The sequence below is a fragment of the Glycine soja genome, chromosome 5, assembly GCF_004193775.1.
Source record: "Glycine soja cultivar W05 chromosome 5, ASM419377v2, whole genome shotgun sequence".
In the NCBI taxonomy this organism is placed as follows: Eukaryota; Viridiplantae; Streptophyta; class Magnoliopsida; order Fabales; family Fabaceae; genus Glycine; species Glycine soja.
In genome coordinates this window covers 41,898,608-41,925,057 of record NC_041006.1, presented here as the reverse complement: position 1 = coordinate 41,925,057, position 26,450 = coordinate 41,898,608, and the positions used below count along the sequence as shown (strand labels likewise).

The window sequence follows — 26,450 nt, the reverse complement described above, 5'->3', positions numbered from 1 at the left end:
TCAACCTCCCAATGATATATTCTAATTCTTTCTATTGATAACCATTCTTATAAATTTCTGGAAAACAAAACATTCTTATAAATTAAAAATTATAAAATGAAATAAAAGAAAAACTTAATCTTATAAAAGAAAAAATAATGTACGGAATATTTGAAGAAAAAAAAAGACTCACCACATGCATAATTGAAAAAAGGAAACGCATTGCTTAACTTATTTCCCTCCCTGGGTCGGATCCTGTCAGGGCAAGCACTGTGATGTTTTTTTTATTTAATTTATATTTGCTTTATCAAGTTTTTTATGTGCAAAAGAAAGAGATCACCAAACACGTCTATGGATGGACATAGTTAATTAAATTAAACCAAGTATTTGTATCCAGAGCATGATATTAATTAAATACCTCCTCCTGGATACCGAATCCATCACACCATAATGGAGTTTTTATTATTATCATCATCAAGGGAAAAGAAAGACAAAATTACAGCACCATCAAACACATAAAAGAACAGCCTATAGCATCAGCTGAAACCAATTAACAAATCAAACATGGGAGAAAATGATGAAATAAAACGTTAACTGGGCAGTAGCACCGTGACTCATTTTAGTCAAGTAATCCGCACAGTGGTTGACTTGGCAAAGAGTATGGACAAGGAAAGTAGAGCATCAATTAATATCCCTAAGGTACCATTTGATAAAACAGAAAAAAATAAAATTCATATCAAAATTTAAAAATTTTCTCTCCTTCTTTTCACACAAGCAAACGCTTCCTAACCAAAGGAGCCAAATACTGAAATCCAACGAAACTGTCCGGTTTGTATGATTTGGACATCAACCAAAGAGTTCATTTCAAGGATAGCTTGTTGTATGTCAATTAAGGTGAAACATTTAATAACTAATTCTAGCAGAATACCTCCACGAGCAGAAATAATGGCTTTCTGGATACTGAATGCATTATAGTAAATAGATATTAATAATCACACACGTCTTATGAAGTTAACACTACATTTTAATCCTAAACCTTAAGATTTAAGTTTATAAGTCTTCTCTTTAATCATATGGTACTCAACTTTTTTACTTTTGATCCAAGGAATCTTGAATTAAGGATTTATTATCGTCATCTTACTCGTCTAAGTCGATCACCAAATATATTTGTGTCTCAAATAGGAACATTCAAACTGAACTAGCTGGCCATCATTTACAGGATCATGGACAATCATTTATTTCTAATTTTAACATTGCCTCTAGCTACTAAAATTGCAGAATTTTCGTCCCACCTAGAGTGTTTGGTTTGTTGGAGTACTACTTCATGTTTGGCCTCATTCCAACCCCACGTACACCGTTTGGACTTAGACATGGTAACTAACGGTTAGGCATGATAAGGTGGCGGATCAAGACCACTTTTAATTATGATACTAACAGTAACAGGTAGTTAACTATTGAATTATTGCAGAGACGTTTCACTCGTTTATTATTTAAGATATATAATTCTTGAAAGTGAAATTTGATAATACTCATCGAGATCGTGCTTGAATATATATTATGAGAAAGACGTCTGGTGGGTTTTTATGAAATACCCACTATATATAGTGGATAGATTAAAGTACAATTAACACCTCCAAAATGAGCTTCAGAATGATTGTTGAGTGATGCTACTAGGCTTAGGACTTAACCCTAAACCCTAAAATGATCCATTATTTTATAAGAACATATCTATGTTATGTTGTCCATACACATTTTTTTAGTATTTCATTAAAAATACATTCCTTCATTTTAAAATTTGATTTCTCATTTTATTTTATTTTTTAATTTAAATGTGAAGATTATGATTTATTCCATCAAATATCATTCTATTTCATTAATATTCTAGTAATTTAAACTACGAAACCTATTAAATAAATTTGAGATGAGATTAATTGACATCAAATGTCAAAAAATTCTACATACATTAAGTTTATAAAATTTGATGGAAATTATATTTATTTATCTATTGTTATATTAAAGGATATAATTATTGTTAACCTTTTTTTTTTCAAACTAAACAACAATAAATAAATTTTTATTTTATTTTTAATTCAAAAAGTAAAAAAGTCTTACTTATTTTTTATTAATACTTCTTATGTTATGTTCAAATAAAATATGTTGAGTATGTGAATCAATTAACCTAATATTGTTTCAGCTTAATAAAAAAAAATTTAAAATCTAAATATATAATTATATTAAATATTTGAAAAAATAATTTTTTGTCATAATATTTCCACTCAAGATTATCTCTCTATCTAGTTTAGACTACAAAAACTGAATTATATGGAGAAAAAAAAAAACACACAATGAAATGTGACAATGAGGTGGGGCTGTCGAAATTAGTCAATTGGACACCCCTCACATCATGTAGGCAGATGCCATTTTTTTTTCTTGTGAGCTGTGACTAACTGACATGTACCAACGAAACGTTGAATGAATGTCTTATTCTTGTCATTCTTGTTTTACTCAGATGCGAGCGATACTCAGTGGTTTTTTTCGTGAATATACTTTTTTTTCTCGTTTTCCTTTTAATGTATATATGATTTTGTAATTTAATTTCTAATCTATATTATTTTTGACTTGTTTTGATTCACACCACATGAATATGATCAAAGAGATTTGATGATTGTAAATTCAAATGAATGTGAATATACTCTATTTTCTTTTTGTTTTATTTTTAATTTAAAATATTATAAAATATAAATATTATATTATATAATTTTTTTAATTAGTTTTAAAATTATTTATTTATTAAATTAAATTTTATAATTTTGTTTTTTATTTTTTTTTTAAAAAACATAAAAAATTGGATAAAATTATGATATAATTTTTTAGTTACGTTGCATGTAATTTTGTATTAAATTTATGTGTTATTGATATTTTTTTTGTTATGTTCGTTAATTAAAAAATAAAAAAAATTAGTTAATAGTATTAAAACAAATTAAAAAATATAGTGAAAAAATAATTAATATATCTATTTTATTCACTATATAAGATAGAAAAAAAAAAGTTAATAAAGTAACTACTAGAATCAGCCTATTGTGACGAGGGGATTGGGTTGAATGCATAAAGACTTAATTAAGTTTGATTATGATTATTATTATTATACACAATTTTTTTTAATAAAGTCATTTAATTGCAACTACAATAATTATTTGTAACCTTTAAAATAACAAATAAATTGTGAAATGCTAACCTCATTCTTTTTTTAATATTTTGTTTATGATTGACTAAAATTTATATAAAAAAGAAAATATTAATTTAAATGAGTTTCACTTATAAATTTGAAGAAAGTCATTAAATGAAAAAGGTAAAAAAAATAAGAGAAAGAAGAAAAAAAGAAAATAATAAATATAATAAGTCATAAAATAGAAAATCAAGAAAAAATAAAAAAAATGATTACAATTATTCACCCCTTAAGGAGTCGTGTTAGGCTACATGACAAAGACGGGACCAAATTATTGCGGATGGCGGCAACTTGTCAGTTTTGAAATCAGAAGTTGGGCATCCCACCGCGCATGCAGCTATTAAGGAATCTCGACGGCAATGCAACGTAGAGGGTAGGGTTCTTTCTTTTCTCCCAAAACCTTCATTCATTTGGACTGGTCCCTTTCTAATTAACAACACTTTGTCAATGCTGAGTACATCCTAAAGGAAAATGGTTCGTGAACGTCGATCCTATGCTATTTGTTGATATCTAGAGAGAGAAATATAACTGTAATAGATTGTTTGATTTAATAAAAGGAAAGAAATATAAAGAAATTAATGATACAATATATTAATAGAGTAGTTGTAATGTATATATTATCATTACTTCTTCCTAAATGTTTAAGGAGGACTCAGACCCTATTGTTTTTGGCTGTCTGCCAGCAAGCCACTAAAGTTAATATTTTCTTATGAGCAGAACTTCTAAGATAATTTTATTTTTCTTCAATTTTTTTTAAATATCATATGATTAAATTTCAAAAACAAATTATATAAAAAACTTATTTTTGTTGTTCAATTAGTTAGTATTTGTTTGGATGATAAATTATGTAATTTATTTTTAAAAGGCGCGTCATAATATTTTTTAGCTGTCACACTTTTAAATTAATTTCAAAATTTTTAAAAGCTAACGAAATATTAATGTTTTTAACGAAAAATAAAAAATAATCAAAATAAAACTTTTAAAAATATAAAAAATTAAAATAAATTTTTTAGAACTTAATATACCAAGAGAAAAAAACATTAAAATACAAAAGACCAAAAGTCACATTTAATCTTGTATTTTCATAACTGTGTTTAATTATCGACAAAATACTCTGCCATTTTATTAGAAATTACTTGCGATCATATTGTTGTCATCGCTTTGATGTGATTTTTCGTCTTACTCCATATTTTTATGCTCCATGATTATTTTTGTCATCGTTTTGATGTGGTTTCTCGCCTGATTCCATAATGTATGCCCCATGATCTCATATTTCTCCAAAGTTAAGACGCTTGTAATTAATCACATTTTGAACCAATAAAAGTTAGCATGTTCACCGGAAAAGAAAATTGTGAATGAAGCAAGGGATGTTAGGAAGACCTGGACGTCAAGAGATTATCGGGGTTTGTTAGTAAGTATTGAATAGATTTCTAAAGACAATGATAAATGCTGGCTTCAAAAACGTGAAACTTTCACTTGATATATTGAATTCCCTGTATAAGAACAAACACTCGTACACCAGTAGCTGTATGTAAAATAAAAATATAATAGATTGAAAGCCCTATTATGATGAATGACTAGACACTCACAAGCAATTAGCATGGAAAATGATACTTTGATAGCATACAACTAGACGAATTAGGGAAGCAGGATAGAAGGAGAACAACCGGAATGGCATGCTACAAGGGGACATGGAAACTTTGAATGAAAGCAACACTGGATAAAATAAAGCAAAAAGGCCATTTGCATGAATCGGAAGTTACAACAGATTACGTACATGATTCAAGATTGAGTAACATATAATACAGGAACCAGTCCAGCCATCTTGCCATCCCTACCAGGGCGTTTCTTCTTAACCTGCACGGCAAAGTATGCGATCAACAACTGATTCTCCTATGTATGATTAAAAAATATAAGGAATCCATGTAAATTCTAGTTAAATCTCTACTTCAGACAAGATACAAATTGTTATCTCATCAAAGACTTACATAAAACCAGCCATCTACTTCGTACTCAATCTCAACTTCTTCTCCTGCGGTTAAACTCAACTGCCAGGAAAAACAATGAAATTATATACATGCTTGCATCTAAAATATCCAAGCCTACCTCTAAATAATATTATAATACATCTACAAAGTGAACACAACAGGCCGAAAGGCCAAGTCCAAAGAAATATCGAATATGCATCAACATGTGAGACCTTAAAAAGTAAATCCATCAAAGTTAAAATCAACGTTTTCAAAAACCAGACTAGTTATTGAATAGGTAAAGGTTTATAGTTCATCAGTGTGAGTGTGTAACTGTAGTTGAATTGGTGATAATTAAATATATATTTTAATATTATAGGTGATAATTAAATATATATTTTAATATTATATAATATATTGAGCTGAAATAATTTTAAATCGTGTAAATTTTAGACTAACATAAACCGACCATATATAGGCTTGAAAGAAAAAAAATCAACAATAATAAGTTGATTTTGTGTATTTTTGTTTTTCAGGTCAAGATCCGTGGACACACATGCAAGCATTGCATTGTACAGCCGCGGTTCAAATTCACGCCACCATATGAGATCTTCGGTCTCTATTACCCATGCTATAAGTTGATTTCTAATTTATAACATAACTATACCATTTTCTTTAAGCTTTGTGTTGTCTTTGTTTTCAAGTCACGATGGTTTTGTCTCAAAAAGCCTTTTTAATAAATAAAAAATTTAAGAAAAAAAAAATAAGAAGTGAAAATTTAAAAAGGTTCAAAATGGGTTTCCAGGCACTGGTTCAACTAGTTTTGCACTATTTTTTATTCAATTTGTTGGATTGTTTAGACCGCCGACCTAACCTATTCCTAAATTTTCCAATTAAATGGCAGGTATGATGGTTTTTTCATCTACTGTTAAAATTTTAAATCAACTTACTTCATCGTCTCCTCCTGCTGTGAAGTCATAAAGTGCACTTCCATGTTGAGGATTTGCAGATGAAACTTGCTCATCATCTTGAGACCCAAAACTATGTGATCCATTCCCTGCTAGGGGGTTCTCAAATGACTCGTGTCTTTGTATGACAGAGGATGAGTATGACGGAGGCTCTTCTCTTATCTGAAAAGATTTTAAAGAGATTTAATATCAAAACTAGATAAGAATAATAAAATAAAACTAAAGCAGGCAAAGGGATCTTACTGGAGAACCATAACCTTCATACGTAAAGCCTCGGCTTGCTGGTGCCTTATCCTGTCATGGATAATTTAGATTTCCATAAGTAATTTCAAATACAAAAGAAGTTGACAATAACAGAGTTATGACATAAAAAAAAGTGAATCAATGTGATTATATTGCAACATTCAAGGTAAGGTGATTAAATTAAGAACTCATTGATGCAAAAATATTGTTAGAATATTTACAAAATATCTTGGTGGGGGAGAATGATGCACAGTAAATTAAGATAATTCAAAATCCCATAATTTCTTCCATCCATGTCCCTCTATTATGTATTCTGAGTATTCCTTTCACTCCCTTCAGTTTAATCTTTTGGCGTTGATTTTGTGCATTGATCTCGTGCTTGCATCTATTTACTGCTTGTGGACTTGTTTGGTGACCCAAAGTCACTCTCCTTGCCAACAGGCTTGGTTTCAATTTCATTTTTTTGGATCTCCTAAAACATTTTGCTGTTTGAAGCTTCGAAATGTTGTTTAGAGAAGTTTGGGACTTGCTAAGTTTGATTGCTTACCATTAAATTTCCAACAGGCTAATGATCATGATCATTCCAGACATCTCCAGCATCTCTAGTCCGTCTTTGAGTTGTATGCCATGCATGTCTGATGGAGCCCACTATATTTCTTCTTTTTTCAACTTTTATCTAAGGGTTTGTTTGTAATAAGTTTGAAGCTTAGTAAGCTTCAGCCTAAGGTACTAGAATACTACAGAAAGATGAGAATTATACTAGTCCCTAGAGACAGATAAATGAGGTCTAAAGGCCAATTGCCTACACACATTGATCCCATTATCTTGATGGTGGAATCCAATTCTCCATGGTTTACATATTAAAAAAAATACACTTCCCTTTGTACCTGTAATCTGATTTCAGAAAATTTAGGGAACTTTGAAATCTCTAATCCAGGGGAAATGTAATTGTAAGTTATGTTTCTAACTAACACCAATACCAAGACTTGACCATTCAATCCCCACATTAAATTAGAATGCTATGCACTATATCAGTCCTCTCGTGGCTTATAAAAGTATGCATAAAATATCAAATATAAAAGGTTCAGAAATAGCATCAAATTAGAAGTGTGGTACATGTTGCAAAACAAATTGATTCTTAATCATAATATTTGGTACCGTAGTTTGTGGCCGGGAACTAAACAGCGAAGGGTAGCTCATTCCTCCAAAGTGGGATGATATCGAAGTTTCAACTGATCCTGTTGAATCTGGAGATGATGATCCCAATGACTTTGCATCATCTTCCTGTTATTTAAAGGAATGAATTTAAGTGATACAAACCATAAATTTTAATACCCAATGCATCATATGTAAAAGGGATCTGGCTTAATCATTACCTCTAGCTCAGACGATTCTAGAAGTGTTTTTGCCCACATATCATCATAGCTAACTGAAGGCCTAGAGATCATATTCTCTTCATCAACTTCTGGGGCATCTGTTCCAGCACCTGCCAGAAATTCATTTACCTAAATCCAAAAAGAAAAAAAAAAAACATTTCAATTTAAAGTCATCTTAGTTTCAAATCACAAAGAATATTAGCTTTAAATTTTGCACACAAACACACACATATTGCTAACCTCCACACATTCATGTGGAAGTTAGCATCATCCACATTTTGATGTGGACTATAAATCTATCATTTTCTGTTAAAAAAATTGAACAAAATGGGTAAAATGTCTTTCTGAATTCTTAATGCTTTGGCTTTTTAAATTACTCACATAACAATCTCTCATTATTTTTCTCACCCACCCCAGTGTTCCAAAATATGAATTCTGTTACATGAAAAGCACGAATTTTCAACTGCAATTTGTATCTCTTATATCACCAAGTGTAAATGCTGGCTGCCTGGTTGATAGTCACCATTCAACAACTTGCAGTTTGCTAGTCTGGCATGCCTCTTTACAAATAAGAAATTGAAGAGTCTAGTAATAGACGAGTTTCTAATTTTCAAATGTAAATATCAGAAGTAGTAATTTTTCTTAGGCAGCACATGGGAACATCAACGTAAGGAAAGTGTGGTTCAAATAACTGAAAATATTTAAATATTTAAATTTTAAAAAGTAAAAAGACAATAGTGTCCATTATATTACGTTATTTTAACAAGAATAGATGCGAGTTGTTAGTCCAAAACAAAATGCAAAGCATGTTAATCTCCACAGGAAGGTGAGGAGGTTAGCAATGTGTGTTAAAAGACATGATCAATTGACAGCAGGTGTCAAACTTGACAAGATGGCACCTTTAATAACATTTTACAATGTTAAATTTTCTCAAACCAACCATACTACTAAAAGTTTTCAGGAAGTAGATTAAGTATACAAAATTTCATATAATTTAAAAACTTATTGATACTTCAATGCACCACTTTATTTGAATGTATAACGTGTTATTTAAAATATAAATATTTTTTTACTATTATGAATGTTTAAATTATCTAAACTTTGATATGCATAATCATCAAATGATAACATCATCCAATGGTTAGATTGCTAAAATTTAATATTTGTAAAAGTTATTAAAAGCTTTGTTTCCACTCTTCTAAAATAAAGGCTTCACAAACTCAGATATAACTAATAATTTCGTTTTATAAGACTTATGATTAAGTTGTTTTATCTATTTCTAGTTTAAAATGATTACATTGAACTCTATATATTATCTATATGATATATTTGAAGTAATTTTTCATTGTCATTGAATCTTACTAATTGATACAAATTAAGATTCAAAATTCAAAAATTAGCTTGGCAATTCACAATTTTATAACCTATTTTATATACACACACACACTCTACCACATAAGCATTAGTAAAATATTTTCTAATCAAATTAAAGAGAAGGAAAGCAAAATAGATAAAAGGCAATACATTAACTAACTTATACCCTATTCATTGCTGGTGCGTTGTTCCCCCATAAGCCATCATCACCAAGGTTTGCTGCCCAAGCATTTACTAGGTCATCATCAAGTGTATCAGGCTCAGCAGCTGGTGGTTGGGATTCATAGACAAGGTCAGATATACCAGTGGCAACAGCTGGATCACTCAAACCAGTAGATGCACTAATATTGTGGCGTGTACGATAGATGTCAATGAGTTTGGCACTATAAAAAATTCAGAGGAAAATCATATTTAGAGAATAACACCAATAAGACTTGTTAGTGGTAAAAATACTATGTTATTCTTCTATTCTCAGGAAACTTATATGAGAATATTTATGATCAACCAAACAAGTTTAGTCATTCTTAGGAATCATAATTCCCAGGATTTATGAGTCTCAGTAATGATAATTTCATGGCATGAAAAAACTTTTCTTGTACCAACGCCTAGGTCTTAATTTTTACAAATGCCTAATGAACTTAAGGACAAAATTCTAAAAAAAAAAAAATCAGAATCACAAAAAATGTGAACACTCAAAATTCAAAACAAAGTTCCTCAGCCCATTTTGAAAAGTTATCCTTCTGATGCACTCTCCTGTATGCAGAAGAGCATACTAGTCTCTTTAGATACAACATGAGTAACATGCAAAATTAGTTCGAATACAGAATGCAATTAAATATCAATACCTTATTGGGCCCAAAGGTAGATACTTTGTTCTTGGAACATAACAAAACAATGAAACAAGGTCTAGCAGCCTTTCATGGGTTTCATATAGTTTCTTCAGTTCATCGTCAGTCCATTCTTTCTTAGCATTGTCATGATTGCGTATTTCCCTATTCATAAGCAGTTCATGAGCATTAGTAATCAAGATCATCAAATTTGAAAAAAAGCACAAAATTAGGATTTGGCTCTCACTTGATCAAATCATCTTGTGCTCTATACATCTCATCCAGAACCTTTATCATAGCACTTAATAAAACTCCAAGGCCTGTACCACTTGCTCCTTGATCTTCTCCATTACTAAGATGCATATCAGAGAACTGTGACTGAAGACCACCTTGCCCCAAAGTGTGCAGAAACTCATAAATCTGTAACCTGAAAGGTTCACCAGATCTAATTGCCATTGTTGTAAGAGCTTGAGCAGCAATAATTCGAATCTGCATGTTCATTTAACAGAGAATATTTAAGTTGAACAGCAAGAACAAATAACCATGTGGTAAAACTATGCACTAATACCCAGAGGCTGAATCAGACCAAAACTTTGTGAAGGCCAACTAACACTATTTTATACTAATAAAGCATATCATTGTTCTCATAGTCTATCTAATACCATTTAAAAAAATCATTTCAAATTTTGAGATAGGTAATAAACAAGGGAAACCACTCAAGTGGGTAATATATACCTCCCAGCTGCCATTGAATGCACACCTCTGGAGCCTTGTCAAGGCACCTGCTAGAGTAGGATTACGAGAACTAGCAGCAGCAACCATTTTGTCAGCATCTAACATCATCAATGCAGTACCAGGCGGGGTAGCAGATTCCCAAGCATATTCAGAAGCAGCATAATTTGCATTTTCCCCAAGAAACCATACCTTAAAGCACAAGTTGTCAGAAAAAAGAGAAACTTAATTCAACATTTTTATTGGGTTGCAGAAGCCAAAGAATGAGTAAGGTATCTGAATAAATAGTAATGCTTACAGCAGCTTGAACTAGTCTTTGTAATGCAAGAGCAGACTTTGGGTCAGATGCAGACACCCTGTCCACTGAAGTAAGACCAAGCATTGACCCAGGCTGCGGAGGTGGTAGATCAAGTACAATTGTGACTGCTTCTAAAGCTTTATGTTTTCCATCAGGACCAGCTCCAACAAGACAAGTCTGAAAGCAGACTATTCATTTAGTCACTCATTCTTTTAAATCAAAATCATCAAGGAAACTCAAAATTGATCAAATGAACTGGGTATCTGTGTGCATGCATCTAGTATGTAATGTGGATATGTTGCTTCGGAAGTTGTGGTTTGTATTTGTCTCTACTTATCATTATTAGACCACTCTGTTATAAACAGTTGCGTACCAAACACATCAATTTTAAAAAATAAAAAAAATAAAACTGACCTTCCAGAGCAGTTGCAACACATCAGCATCAACCTTTCCGGGAACTTTGGTAGCAAATATTCTTGCAATTTGAAGAAGAGTAACAGCCATATCTGGAGAAGCCTTCAAAGCAAAATTGAAATAACTATTAAGCAAACTTAGGTTTTCTATTATGCATGAATACAAAAGCACATTTACCCATTGCATGCACTAAGATATACAAAGTTTATAAGGAAGACTGGTACTAAGATATTGTTATTTATGTCTCTTCAGCAAAAGACATTTTTAAAAATTTCCCTGCATTCAAGCTCATACCCCCTCATTTATAGTACCCATGGCTTTTATCCTTACTCAGAGCATGGGCAAAAAATGCACACAGGCACAATAATATTTGAACATAATCCAACAAATGATAACTACAATATGGTATCCTAATAAGGTGTTAAAAGAAAAGGAGTATTGGATATAAAAAACCATTCATGATCCTTTCACCTAACAACTTAAGCTTTTAGGAGAGTTGGTCTTTCACATGATATTAAAGCCTCCATGGCCAAGTGATCAAGAGTTCAAACATTGCTTCCTTATTCTTTTAAAATGAAGTTGGAAAACTGCAAAAAGTAATGCATTGTCCATCCTTCGAGTTCAAAAGGATCTCACATGAAAGGGGTCATGCAAGGTATAAAACCCCATCCATAAGCCTTCACTTGAAAGATTAAAATTTAAATAGAGTTGGTCATTTAAAGGCAGCAAATCAATCTATATTATTACCAAAAATATTGCTAAAATTCAACCATATTGGTTGCTCATTGCCTCATCCTTCAGGTAATGCTTTATTGAACAAATCCAAGTATGTTTCACACAGATATTCCATTCACAAGAGAAAGTCCATTTACCTTAAAACGAGCATGCAAAGTGAGTAGTACATCATTCAATAGTGCTGCTGGCCAAGCTGGATCAGAAAGTTCCGATGCAATAATAGATTCTAGTTCATCAAATGAGTCAAATGGACCTTGCATCCAGATTAATGCCTTGATCACCATGGCTCTTACATAAACACATTCACAGGCAACTGTTGTCCGTACCACTTCCATTAATGAAGCCAACATACCCGAGACAGTATCTCTGCCAGCGGTTAAATTAGATACTGAAGAAGTTCTTCGAATGCCTACATTAAGTATCAATTAAGTATATAATAAGATAATAGTTCAACATGTTGAGCTATCACTGAGACTCAATCTGAACGTGTGTATTAGATTGGTTTTAGGATAACTAGGCCTATGCAACTATGGTGTGGTAATCAAATTACAGTTATATTGTATCTAACTTTACATGAAACACACACACATAGAAGTGAACTTTCTTTGTCAAAAACTTCACAGGGATTCATTTTGACTATGAGTGGGTGCAGAACTAACAGACATCTTTATAAAAGTCTTTAAGATTAACCTCTATGATCCAGCATGAAAAGGAGTGTTACAAAAGAATCATGTATATGTTAAAAGTATTAAACATAGGTTGTAACTATGCTTGTACTAAACCTAGCTTATTAGTACAAATCAGACAAGCAGCCTAATCAAGCAAATCCACAGTACAAGCATATACCAATCTCTTTGTCTTTTTTTCTACAAAAATAATCAGAAACAACGACTATAAGCATCATTGGAAATCTCCAAATACAATATAAGAATATAGGAAAAATCCAAGTCTCACATCAGCTAGAGATAATGCCAAGATAGAGTATACAAGTGGGAGACAAACCTCACCCTATGAGCCAACTTTTGGGGTTGAGTTAGACTCAAATACACATTCTAAGATGGTATCAAAGACTATCCTAGATCCATCAAACAGGCCACCAACTGTATTATCCACACACCAAGCCCAAAAGTGTTGGGCGTGAGAGAATGTATTGAAAAAAATCAAAGTCTCACATCGGCTAGAATAGTACCAAGATAGAGTATATAAGTGGGGGGACAACCCACACCCTATGAGCTAGATTTTGGAGTTGAGTTAGACCCAAACCCACATTCTAAGAGAAAAGAATAGCTTAACCAAAGGAACAACTGAACAAACAAAAGAAACCGGAAGGGAAGATCATGAAGATAAGAACCTAGGAAAAATATTATGATTCTCAAGGATCAATTCTCCTAAAAGCTTAAGTGGTTTTGTGAAGGTACAAGATTGTTTATATATCTCTTGACAATGATATTTAATATTCAAGAAACTTTTTGTAACTCTCCGCATCTATATCTAACTATTTACAATAACAAAAAAAAGAAGACCAAAAGCCTTGTTTACAATGCCACGCAAGCATGCACCATTAAACAAATAAGTAAGCATTACTTTCAGGATGTGTGCTTTCATCTGAATCATTATAATCTGTAGCCTCAGCAAATGTATTGACATGTGCTCCTTCTTCAACATCTTGTATGCCCAAAGCAAAGGCAGCAGCCCGACTTTTCCCCATCTCCTGTACAACTCTAGCTGCTGCATGAAGCACAGGTCTAGAAAAGCTACGGAAAGAACTCTCTAACCTGAAGAGCAGTAAATAATAGACAATGTGCATTATGATTAGAAAGTTTATACTTCACACGAGTCAATGACTTGATAATTCAACAAGACAAAATAGACATGCAAGCAGAAATACACAAATGAGTTTTTGAACCTTCTCATTACAAGTTTAATAAGCAGTTGAGGTCGTTTCGTCTTCTGTTTATCTTTAGAACTTTCCTTTGATGACGCATCTGGTAACTTGAGAATTTCCCTGGTCAAACGATACCACCCAGCTGCACGCTCCTCAGTCCTAGAATGTGTAAACATAATAAGATTACATCTAACCCAATCACAAGGCAGAATGTTAACATAGTAACTTTCAAGAAACTTATAAAACCTAGACAATCAAAGTTAAAAATATGATTAGCAGGGTATAGAGATTATTATTATAAAACATAAACCACACCTCTCAGCATTATCATATTTTCCTAGTACGCACAAAATTGCCTCAAAGCAGACTCTTTCACTAGGATCCAATAGAAGCTGATAGAGCACTGAATTGAACTGAGATCTAATATCTGATCTCTCTGTACATGCACACAAAACAGAAATTTAATCATAGCAAATTTCCCAAGGATCAATTTTCATTAAACACAAGCTTTTTAATATACCAACCATCTAAAGCTCTAGCCCTTGATATTGTACAACATAACCTCGCTAGAGAAACTCTAGCGAGAACATCATGCAAGTGGAGAACATCTTGTAAAGCCCCTGCACATAGACCAAATAACCATCACCAAACTATATAATTATGGTGGAAGCGTGGAACAACATAAAGATAGTAAATTATTAAAATCTACAAAGCCTTATATCTTAGCAGAAAAACGCAAATTAATTATGCAAAAATGTTCCACTTATATTTTGATTCTATGGTTTATTAAATACCAGAAGTGGAGTTCCTCTCCAAGTACAGTACACACGCAAATTATGAGACAGATGTTATGCAATTTAAGTGTTTTCACATATTTACTGACTAAAAACTGGTTCTTGGTCACTAAATACTTTTTTTTACTGAATAAAAATATATCACTTTCAATGTCATATTCAAACAAACACACAGAAAGGAAGGCAGGAAGCAAAGACAGTGAAGATCCAATAAGCATACCTCCAGGCTGCACATGCTTTCCTGCATAAGAATATCCAAGAAGCATTAGATTTAGGGGATTTTGGAGAAATTTGTTTCCAACACTATTACAAAAGAATATGCAATGAAACACTTGAACACCATTTGAATGGAAAATTTATTAAGATGTACACTGTTACCTAAGGCCATTGCAACAGCATAAGGATCCATAGTAGCTATCTCAGAAACAATTTCCAGTGCATGCCTCACAGCAACTGGATCAGCAAATGAAATCCTGCAGTCAACTCTAGTTTTGAGATTTGAGAACTATAGACCAGAAACAATGGAAGAATGCAAAAGCTAATAATAAATTATGCAAACTTAATGCCAGCTCCAAAATAAACGAAAAGCAAGAAGAAAAAAGTTGCACAAAGAGACGCCATGAACTATTTGTTCCTCTAAGTTTTGGTTCTAGGAGTAACTTACCCTTGTACAGCATAATGCAGAAATGCTGGATTCCCAGGATCCAGAGGGAGTCTTCTCAGAGCACTCAAGGCAGCATATTGTAGATTGCTTCGGATGATAGACTATATGATCAAGCATATAACATGTCAGAGATGTAATATAATATCATTCAAGTGTCTTCACCTACTAACTTAAGCACTAGGGCTTGTGGCACAGTGAACTATCCATGGTTATAGCCCAACAGGCCTTGCGTGAGTGGGTATGTTAGAGATGTGTATTATAAAACCATTCATGTGTTTTCACCTAAAAGCTAGGAAGCACAGACACTTAAAACAGCTGTGTTGTTGTGTCGTATCTAAGTCGAACATGTGTTTATGTCAACACTTCTAATTGTGTTTACAATTTTTTTCTTTCAATTTTTTTATTTTTATTTATATACCAATACAGATAGGAAAACTGTAATAATTATATAAATGATACTACCTCCGTCCCTAAATATAAGACCTAAATATAAGACTCTTTTTTCAAATTTGTTTGTCCCTTTTTATAAGACTCTTTTCAAGTTGTCTTTTGCATTAATTATTTATTAACCAAAACACCCTTAATTACTTTACAATGAATGCTATGAATTAAAGAGATAAATGCATTCTCTCTTATAAGGATTGGAGAAGAAGACTAGCACACATTAATTAATTAGGTATAAAGTAATTAAGTGGAAAGAGAGAGATGATGAGTCCCGATATTTTTAAGGGTAATTTTGAAAAAATAATACAGATTGCAAACAAACTTAATGTTACTAACTAAATTAACCAACTTTCTTAAAGGGTGGCAATTAGTTAAAAGAGTTTTATATTTAGGGACGGAGGTATAGCATTTTATTATGTCTAAAATGACTCACTACCATTTAAAATATTGATTCTCTCTTTCGATTTAAGATTTGTTTTATATTAACTTTATACTAAAATTATGTGTTGTATTATAGTTGTGACATGGCTGTAATTTTTTAACATTTGGCATATCCCCATATTAACTTGGTGCTTCAGATGCAGTATTGTCAGTACCAGCAATCATGAATTCTGGGGCAACTGTATTTCCTCCTTTTTGCAAGGTTCTTTTCAGGTATAGATTTCAGACTCAAGGAAATTACAATAAAGCGAAACACCTATTCTGCAAAATATTTAACTGTAAGAATCTTTTGTCAAAAGTTCTGACATTATGGTCTGATTAACAGAGAAGGTATTCAAAGTCAAAGATCTATGCTAGACAAGAGAGTCCCAGGAGATAATCACCCCAGTGTTATACCTCTATTTTTATCCTTTTCTCATACTGCAGGACCATTGATAGCTCTTGAACTTAATCTTGTGAGGAGTTGTCATTCAAATTTTGGGAAGTCTCTTTTCTTAGATCTTTTTCCACCTTGATTGGCTTTCTACTATACATCATCTACTTTTTGAGGATTTACATATATTTAGAAACCTTTATGTAGGTAAAGACTGATACAATATCAAGATCAGTTGTTTTCTCCTAGTAAAAGAATATTATATTATCAGGAAGAATGAGAGGTGTCAAACAGTTGTTCTAATAGCTTGCTCTCACCATATTTTTATAAACCTAGAATTGTGCATTGCTTTGAATGGTAAGAGGAAACAGTTCCATCATAGGATATAAAAAAAGATTCACTTAAGTTAAAAATTTAAAAAAAAAATGCATGATAAAAAAAAATAGTACAAAGCAATGATCTTACGTCTTTATCACCACCTTTAACCCCAAATATGCCTTTCTTTCGCTTTTGCTCAGCATCACCAACCTAAAAATCATTAATGGCAGAAAAGGTGAAGAAAGCTCAAGTGCCATGATTTGAAAACTCTTTTTGATACAGAAAGAACTTTTTTTACAGAGAAAGCAAGAAAAGGAGAATAACTCCAAATAAAGTTTAAAAAAAAAAACTAAAGAAAACAAAAACTAGATTGAAAAGGAGTAAATACAAAATGAAAACAAAATAATGGAGCTCTTCAATCCCTTTGTATGTCAGACAATGGAACTCTTTCGAAGAAACCATGCATTAAACACCATTAAAGAGTCTATGAAATTGTTTTTTTCCCAAACGGTTATAGGGACAAATATTTTGAAGGAGTTGATACATAGAATTCAGTTCAGCCAAAGACACCAAACAACAGCATATACAGTGCGATTCATACTATAACCACGATGATTCAAAAAACCTTAAATTGAAGTCCAAAAATTCCGAGAAGAACTGCTGGATCATCACTTATTCAATGAATAGATATAATTAAAAAAACTCAAGGAAACGTTTGTCAAGAAGAAATAATTTCAATTTTCTCTACTATTTAGTACGACGACGAAGAATCAAATTATCACTATATTCCTTCCTTTCAACAAGATATTAAGAAAATTTTGGCCTATTCCACAATGTCTCAATTGAGTTATATGATGTTAGCACTTCCATATAACGTTGCCCGCTTTTTCTAACCAAAGACCGAAATCTTAACTAAAAGAACAAATCCAAACTCAGGGCATACCCAAGATTGACAATGCACATCAACAGATTCAAACAACTTATTCTGAATAAAGGTGGCTACAGGAATAATTAAAAATAAATGGGTAAAAGTCAACATCTTATATACATAATGAAGACAGGAAAGCTCAAACCTTCTCTAGTATACCAAATACAATTTCATACAATCTGGACAAAACATCAGAGTTGGATGAAGGAGCATATGTAAGTGCCTTCAAGGATTGCAATCTTCGAGCATGAACTTCAAAACATAAGTTGAATAGGAATCAAGACATAATCTCAATAAAAAATGAAGGCATACTTCAACAACTAAAACCCATGCATTGTTTTAAAGAGATGACCAATTTAATTTTCAAACATGACAAACTCGCGTTTACCAATATAAAAAAATCCATTCCATGTGCATAATTCTGATGTCAAAAAATTTCAAGAGATGATATTAACTCTGGATTTCATGTATCTCTGTACTCTACTACTACAATTTAATGACAACATAGCCACAATGAGGGCGAGCCCTGGTGCAGCGGTAAAGTTGTGCCTTGGTGACTTGTTGGTCATGGGTTCGAATCCGGAAACAGCCTCTTTGCATATGCAAGGGTAAGGCTGCGTACAACATCCCCCCCCCATACCTTCGCATAGCGAAGAGCCTCCGGGCAATGGGGTACGAAGTTTTTATAGCCACAATGACGTCTAGATTGAGTCTCAAAATCCAAATTACTGATTGCAGATGCTCCAATTACAAGAAAAATTCTTTTTGTCAAATCAAAGAAATGCAAGAAGTATCCTGCTCAAGATAAACTATAATTTCGGATTATTTTCATGCAGGCAAAATTATTTGTTCATCTATCCAAATAAATAATAAAAGTTAATGCAAATTATATATCGCCATCACAGCATCACTATAAAATTTAGATAACAGAAAACCTAAATTTAGACTCTATTTTCTGTTGTGAACGGAATATTTCATTTCTCTGAATTTTCCTTCCTATAATGTACCAATCTCATTATGCGTAGAATCTCAATAAACAATTTATATTAAACTAAACACATCTTTGAATGCAGTGATTTCCTGTCTCTCCAAACTTTGTCTGCCTTCACAAGTGCATTTTATGTACTAGACAAGCCAGGACACATGTATTTGCTTTGTCAACAAAGAGCTTAAAATCTAATATATATGCCAAAGCTTATTGGTCCAAAATTCTTAACATCTTCAGGTAAATCTATTTACAAAATTACTGCAATGAACAAGGAGTGGATGGGAACTCAACTCATTCACTCCACATGAGTTCGAAGGATTTTGCATAAAATAAAATTTAAATTAACAGCCCAAAAGAACTATAACTCTTTATCAACTTAAGGTAAAACATATAAGCCCGTACATGCAAGTATGCAACCTTATGCTTAAAATGATTAAAACCATCAAAAATAAAAGTGAGTAACCACTCACATTCAGTTTCAGCATTTGTGGCTGCTGCAGTAAGCTGCTCTACGATTCTTGGCACAACATCAGCTCGAGTAACACCTCCAACTGCATCAATATCAGCCAGAGCATCCCAGTTAGGAGTTGGTATCCCACCACCTGTGCTCAAACCTTGGGGACCAGTGTCAGATAAAATTCTGGCAAGGTAGTAATAGACGTATCGGAGAACACTTCTATCTTCACATTGCTGATTAAGCTACAGAACAGAGACAGAGATACAAGATTTTGACAACAGATTAAGCAAGGGTAAACACATTCCATAACGAAATATCAGTATGACAAATTATTGTACTATTACATGAATTCAGAAGCATGGTCGTCCGTTAGAAAAAAAATGCCACTAGTTTGCCATAGGCATACAAAGACACACCTAAAGTTTTAATCTAACAAGTCAAAAGAACAATTCAAGCTACATTGAAGATGAAAACAGCTTATAAGAAAGCATTCAATTTCAAGGGAATTGGGACATACTAGATAAGGGAAGATCAGAAACAACTTATAAGAAAGCATTCAAGTTCAAAGGAGTTGGAGCATACCATGAGAAGAGAGGGAGCCAACGAAGGGTCCACAGAATTATACACTGCAAGCTTTGGAAACACATGATGCACTAATTGCCGTTGAGAACTTTTCTGAAACCACATTACCATCAAAAACAAAAACATAAGAGTAGACCAGCCACGAAAGCACATTAGTGGATCTTATGTGGATAAACTTCTCCACAAGCACTTAGAAGAAAATAAAAAGGTAAAATGAAATAATCTTATCCCATAAGTTAAAATCAACTTATGCAGTCCTCTCATCTAACTTCTCTAAAAGTTTAAATGGGCAAGTTGATTTAGCCTATTGGAGAAGCTCAATTCCTTTTCTCTTTATTATTTACTTCTCCTACATAAGTGTTTATAGAGAAGTTAAGTTTATCCAAACAGGGATCTGCAAAGAAAGTGGCCACACTTACCTGATCAGAAGTGGCAGCTAGCTCGTGAATACTTCTAGCGAGTTGTGAATAGGAAACTGGCTGCAGAAGCAAACAAGCACGAAGATCAAACGCACAGAATTATGCACTATGACACTACCAATACTAAAAGAAGAATCTTGTATGAGAGGTATCGTCGTATCAACTAAACTCTGGCTGACAATAACACGGAACTTTCAAAAATACATATGCTAAAGCGATATAGTTACACTCAAAACTAATTGATCCACGACGCGCAACAAATTAATCATGAAGCGCGCAAGTTCTTGTAATAAGAGATGAAATTACGGTACTTTTTTCTTTTGCCTTTGCGGCATGATATTGGTCCTAACTGGATGCAAAGCAGCTTTGGCAGCAGAAATGGTATCGTTCTGGATCTGCATCAGCGCGGCTCTCTTCGATTTCTTCTCCGCCGGAGGCTTACCTAACGCCGAGGGCAGAGATGCCGGTGCCGTCGGCGCCGAAGATGCAGCCGCAGTCGACGAAGACGACGGCGCCGGAGTAGGGTCCGCCGTTATCAGATCCATGAGCGTCGTTCCCGACGAGTCCTAACCAAAATCAGAATTAAGAAGGTTGGAGTTCGAATTCCGAAGGAAATGTAATGAGTGCGAAGAAGAAGAAGAACTAAGTGCGTTGTAAGGAATTACAGCCATTTTGTTGTGGTGTGATCGAAGGATCCCTTTTCGCTATCTTCTCTATTGTATGCGCTACGCTAATTCGTCACCGGGGGTGTGGCCAACCGTAAGAATAGACGAGTTCCGCCATCTTTTTTATTCGCCTTTTTTTTTAAATTCTAGTTGCCCTTTGGACGTTTTTTTTCGGTTATTAATTTTAATTAATAATTAATATGTCTTTTGTTGGAAAAAAAAATAAGAAAGGAAAAGTTACTATCTTGATTTTGATAAATGAAGTGAATAATAGTCAATTTTATGATATTGATAACATAATTAGTAATTATCGTGTGTTGTTGTAGATTTGACATGTTGAGTCCCAAATTCATGGAAAATTATAAATTATATTATTATAAATTTAACATGTTGAATTACAAATCATGAAAAATAATCAATTTGATTAGAATATTGATAGAAATAGTTTATGATACAGTAAACTAACACCTCTTAGTTACAAAAATACAAGTTTATTTTTTTTTCTTTTAAAAGGATGGTTATTGATATGTAAAAAATAATATATAAGTGTCTTCATGTCTTAACTCAAAGTATTAATATAAGTTTGTTTTTTTTTTCACTTTTAAAATAAATGCAAAGAATAAATTATAATTATCACTTTAAATGATGTGCATGTTTGGGTTTTTGTTTAGAGACCCAAAACATAGATTTGCAAAATGAACTTTTTTTATACTTTTAGACTCAACTTAAGTTTGAGAGGTTGTTATTGGTTTTACAAACATGTATTATATGTATTTGTTATGGATTGGATTGAGGTTCAATTTTCATCATGACTTTCACAATCTTGTATATCATAAAATCCCAAAGATATAATCGATTATCAAAGTCACATTAATAGCAATACAAATAACTTATCTCTACATTAAAACATATAATTAGGCATAAGAGGTGTTAAGCCCTACACTAACAAGGTAAACCCATTCACCATGATATCTCAGTCGTGCTCAAACTTTTATTGGGTTCTAAGAAGTTTGGATGAGTCAACAATCAACTTTAGACTTATATAACATTCTACTTTGAATTCTCTATCACACTCATTTTAAACATAATTTTAGCATTGTTTGTAGGAATTGATCAATTTGATTCCCACCTAACAATGTTAATAATAGAAGCCAACAAATCTAACTTGATATCACACTTGATGATTATGTGCATGGTATCACTTTGCCCGACCAAAACAATATAACAATCAAAATAGGCTTGAAAAACACATAATCCTTTCACTTATACAATAACAAATCTATGATAATACATGGACAATAAGATTATAGATCTAATACATGAAGCATTATGCTGCCTTTAGAAATAAAATAAGGAGTTGTGTAAAGTTCAAAAGGCAAAGTTGTTGGAAAATAATTCAAATTTGAAATTTCAAATCCTTGTGATATTGTTTTGATTTAGAAGATATTATTTATCTTTAGGTTTTGTTTGTATATAAAATATACTATTTATAAATTAGAGTTTTGTTTCCTCATTTAAGATTGGGATGTTAGATCTATAGATAGGAATTTTTGAGATGAGAATAACCACCCAACCTTGAAATAGGTCACTACCCCAAGTGATAGAGAGGAATTATGTGGAAGGAAGATTTATAAGTTTGTTCAACTTGTCTCAAAAACTTATTGTGAGATTGTGGGTGCAGGGTGAAAATCTGAACCACGTTAAACAAATTCGAGTTCATGAATGTAGGGATAAAAACTTGAATCATGTTAACAAAATAAACTATGTGGACGTATAGATGAGGATTTGAACCATATTAAATAAATTTGTATGATCTTTTCATTTTTTTATGGTGTAGTCCTTTTTATTTGCTCGTGTGATTTTTCATGAATAAAAAGATGTGTGTTTTTCTCCAACAAAAGTAAATATCTCATAATGATTTAGAACAATGAGTTTGAAATGAATAATATGATATGCATTCCTTAAGACTTGAGGACAAGAGATAATGTCCTTAGTTGGTTTTGGTCTTTACTCTTAAAGTCAATCCATAATTAGGACGGCATTTCATTTGCCTTTGCGAGACAATTTATTACAAAGCATGAAATCCACAAGGACTCAAACATGCTTGTTAAGGTGATTTTATCGTTAGAGTGTATTTTGAAAAGTTTTCTACGAAGGTTTTGTAAAGAGATTGGTTAAGTTCATAATTTATCTAAAAATATTAAATTTCACATGGTAATATGTCAATTAGAAAATGATCTTTGTTTGCCTCATTCATAACCAAGGCAAAACTAAGGAATATAGATGAATTTGGGATTTGTATAGTCAAGCATGTCAAACATAAGAAATACCTTGAACAAGTTGAAATCAATGTCAACACCTTGGTCTCATGAGGAGGAAATGGAAAGAAGCAAGAGAAAAACAAAAGTTAAATGAAGAGTTGAAGTTGAGAAAAGTATCACAATTCCAAGAAAAATTATGGACCATGTGATAAAATAAGAAAAAAAATGTTTAGAGAAAAATGCAACAAAGTTTACCCAAATTTCACGATCTCCTTATTAATTAAACAAGTTTGGTTTATGTATATTTTTCTTGAGTTCTAAAAAATAATAATTTTTGTTTGACAAAAAGTCATTTAAACAATTAGGAGGAAATAATTATCTTTTTAAAACAAACTAAATTAAATATTTCGTTAAGCACATGTTTTTTTTAAATATCTTTTTAAAATGTTTAATGGTAATAACATTTATATTTTACTATGAATCATTTAATATATTGAAAATAGCAATGATATACTAGTAATATATAGTTGCAATTATAAATATAAATAAGTAACAAATATTAGACATAAAATAAAAAAATATGCACATTATTTTAATTAAATAAAAAGAAACTCATTTGTATTTTTTTTTGTCTCTTGATACCATAATTATGAGATTTGGGTCTTCCAAATATCACAATGTAACTTTAGTCTATTAGGTTTCAATTATACTGATTGAGTCCCTGGATATTTCAATACTCCCTTCGCTAGTAAAATATGTTGATGTGGCATTGGTTAAAAACATGACACTTGCATGATGTCATGCTAATGCAATATTTATTTTGATAAGATAATGTACAATAATGGTACGATTTTAATCTCCTAATATTCATAATTGATTGCTTTTAAGACTTTTCCTTGTTGAATAATAATGATGTTGTTTCATTCATAAAATGATGAGAAATACAATAAGAAACTTGTTGAAAATCAGTGAGACCAACATGACACCTATAAGCCCTTGTCAATCATAGGTAACTAAGTTGGCTCCTATATGGAACAAAAACACTTATGTTTGTACTAGAGCTAATTATCTTACAACACTTATTGAGAATACAACCAAACACTAAGTTTTCTTCCTTTCTCCTCCTTAAACTAGTACTAATCCATTGGTAGTTCACTTCAATGATGATATTTGATAAACCAAGTTCCTACAACCATCTAAGGGCTTTTAGGAGAGCCATCACCTATCCTTCATGGGCTTTTGGCAAAAAATACTAACGAACAGATTGTGCCCCTCTAAAAACACCAACTTTGTCGCTCAAACGCATACCCATTTCAAACTTCTACTCGTGATAAAAAAATCACAACATCCACGTTGCACTTGAGGTAACCAACAGGTGGGGGCTCCAAAATCATATTTTGATGATCCCTTTCTAACTCAACTTGAGCCTGCCATTTAGCCTATGCAAATATCCCCTAATTAAGGACCTTATTGGCTCAAAGCACTACCTCATCCACTAAAATGTCCTTCTCCTCCCAAACTTTTTCGTTTTTGGCTTTCCACACACTCCACATAATCATAATGTTAGTTGTTATTCATAAGTTAGTTTGGTATTGAAAATTTGCAAAGAAATAGCAATGTGCCTTCAATTTATGATTCTTTTTGTAGAAATTGTACATAATTTCATTATTGTGTGATTTATTAGAGTAGAAACTCTAATTTTGTGACCTAATGTTGAATCCAACTCAGTTTCAGGCCAAAGAAGAGAATGTTAAAGTTGTTGATGACTCGCTTAACGAGACAAATTGGCCAAGCAAGATGCATCTGCTTAGCGAGGCATTTATCTCGCTTAGTGGATGGGAAGCCCTAGAAGAAGATAAGTCAGAGATCTGCATGCCCAACGTGCAGTCAGCCCACCCAGTGAGGACATTGTCTCTTTTCGCGCTCAGCGCACCTATTCTCATTTAGCGGAATTTCACTTACTCTTACTTAGCGAGACATGCTCGCTAAGCAAGCTTTTGGAAGTTGAAGAGTCCAAGAGCCTTTAAAACACTGAAGTTGGTGGAATTTCAAAAAAGAGTCGATTGAGAGCAGCAAAGGAGCTTAGCTTCATGAAAAATATATAGATTTAGGGTTGAGAGGCTGAAGAAGACATTCTCCACCATTTTCTTCCATTTTACTTTCACCAAAAATAGTTTTCTTCTTGCTTTGTGAAGCTTTGCTTGTAATGGAAGGCTAAGCCTTTTTGTTAGGGAGTTACTATTGAACCTCTTGTTGTAATACTCTTATTATCTATTTAATGTTATTTCTTTGTGTTCGTTGCTTCTATCTATGCTTATTTTACATGCTTGTGGCTTGATCACCCATTTGTATGCATAGTTAGGCTTTTTAGTATTGGAAAATGCTTTAAAACCTTAGAACTTGATAGAGCAAGCTAGAAATCTATATGTTTAGGAATTAAGTGCAGTGATCTAGTCCATTTTACACTGTAGGCTTAGTGCAACTCTTTTAGAACAAGTTTGTTGAGGAATCAAGAACAAAGGCTAAAGAGAGTTAAGCTCATTCATGTGAGGAATCATGATTTGAGTAATTTCTCAGTGTAAGAACCCTATGATAACATTAAATAGAGAAAAACACATTTTATACAGCAAGAGAAATTCAGTAGGACACTCCCCAATGCTTTTAACTGGATAGTTGTCACTTTTTACAATTTTAAATATTTTGTTTATGTTCAAATAGATTTTATAGTACGAAACTCAATATTTGCTTTATTTCAACCCTTATAAGTGTTTTCATATTGAATATATATGGTCTAGGTGAAACAAATTCCATGTGGATACGATACTCGTTCTTACCATTTTATATACTACTCGTGCGAATCAGTACACTTGCCGACAAGTGAACACATAACACTTTTATATCTTTGCACCTCGGGGTCTCTACCAATAGAGTTTCAATAAACTGTAGGAAACTCTCTACTATACCTACCAACACCTCTATCTAATCCCACAATTCTGCTGGAGACCAACAATTACTAAGCACTAGACATTCCAAGAAAAGATGCATAGAGTTCTCAAGATTAAACCCATATAGATCACAAATAGAGGAACACT

At 32.4% G+C, this 26,450-nt stretch overlaps 1 protein-coding gene across 1 annotated transcript; it reads right to left on the bottom strand.

Moving 5' to 3' along the window:
* Positions 1 to 4,652: 4,652 nt before the first annotated feature.
* On the bottom strand, positions 4,653 to 21,230 carry LOC114413489. Its single transcript, XM_028377939.1, has 27 exons — positions 21,098 to 21,230; positions 20,744 to 20,998; positions 20,433 to 20,492; positions 20,014 to 20,106; positions 19,445 to 19,673; positions 18,132 to 18,238; positions 17,206 to 17,268; positions 15,483 to 15,583; positions 15,197 to 15,291; positions 15,039 to 15,059; positions 14,549 to 14,644; positions 14,340 to 14,460; positions 14,046 to 14,183; positions 13,724 to 13,914; positions 12,277 to 12,548; positions 11,405 to 11,506; positions 10,991 to 11,167; positions 10,696 to 10,884; positions 10,208 to 10,449; positions 9,979 to 10,125; positions 9,300 to 9,516; positions 7,760 to 7,888; positions 7,542 to 7,667; positions 6,384 to 6,434; positions 6,123 to 6,302; positions 5,194 to 5,253; positions 4,653 to 5,062 (listed from the first exon to the last, which is right to left on the bottom strand). The coding sequence occupies exons 1-27, from the start codon at positions 21,101 to 21,103 to the stop codon at positions 4,988 to 4,990; spliced, it is 3,543 nt and encodes a 1,180-aa protein (XP_028233740.1). The 5' UTR covers positions 21,104 to 21,230; the 3' UTR covers positions 4,653 to 4,987.
* Positions 21,231 to 26,450: the final 5,220 nt, after the last annotated feature.

Excerpts from the sequence above, each read along its gene's own strand:
- LOC114413489 (XM_028377939.1), bottom strand. Across the intron at positions 15,060-15,196 it reads TGCTGTTGCAATGGCCTTAG|GAAAGCATGTGCAGCCTGGA; the intron begins GTAACAGTGTAC and ends ATTCTTATGCAG. Across the intron at positions 13,915-14,045 it reads ATTAAACTTGTAATGAGAAG|GTTAGAGAGTTCTTTCCGTA; the intron begins GTTCAAAAACTC and ends ACTGCTCTTCAG.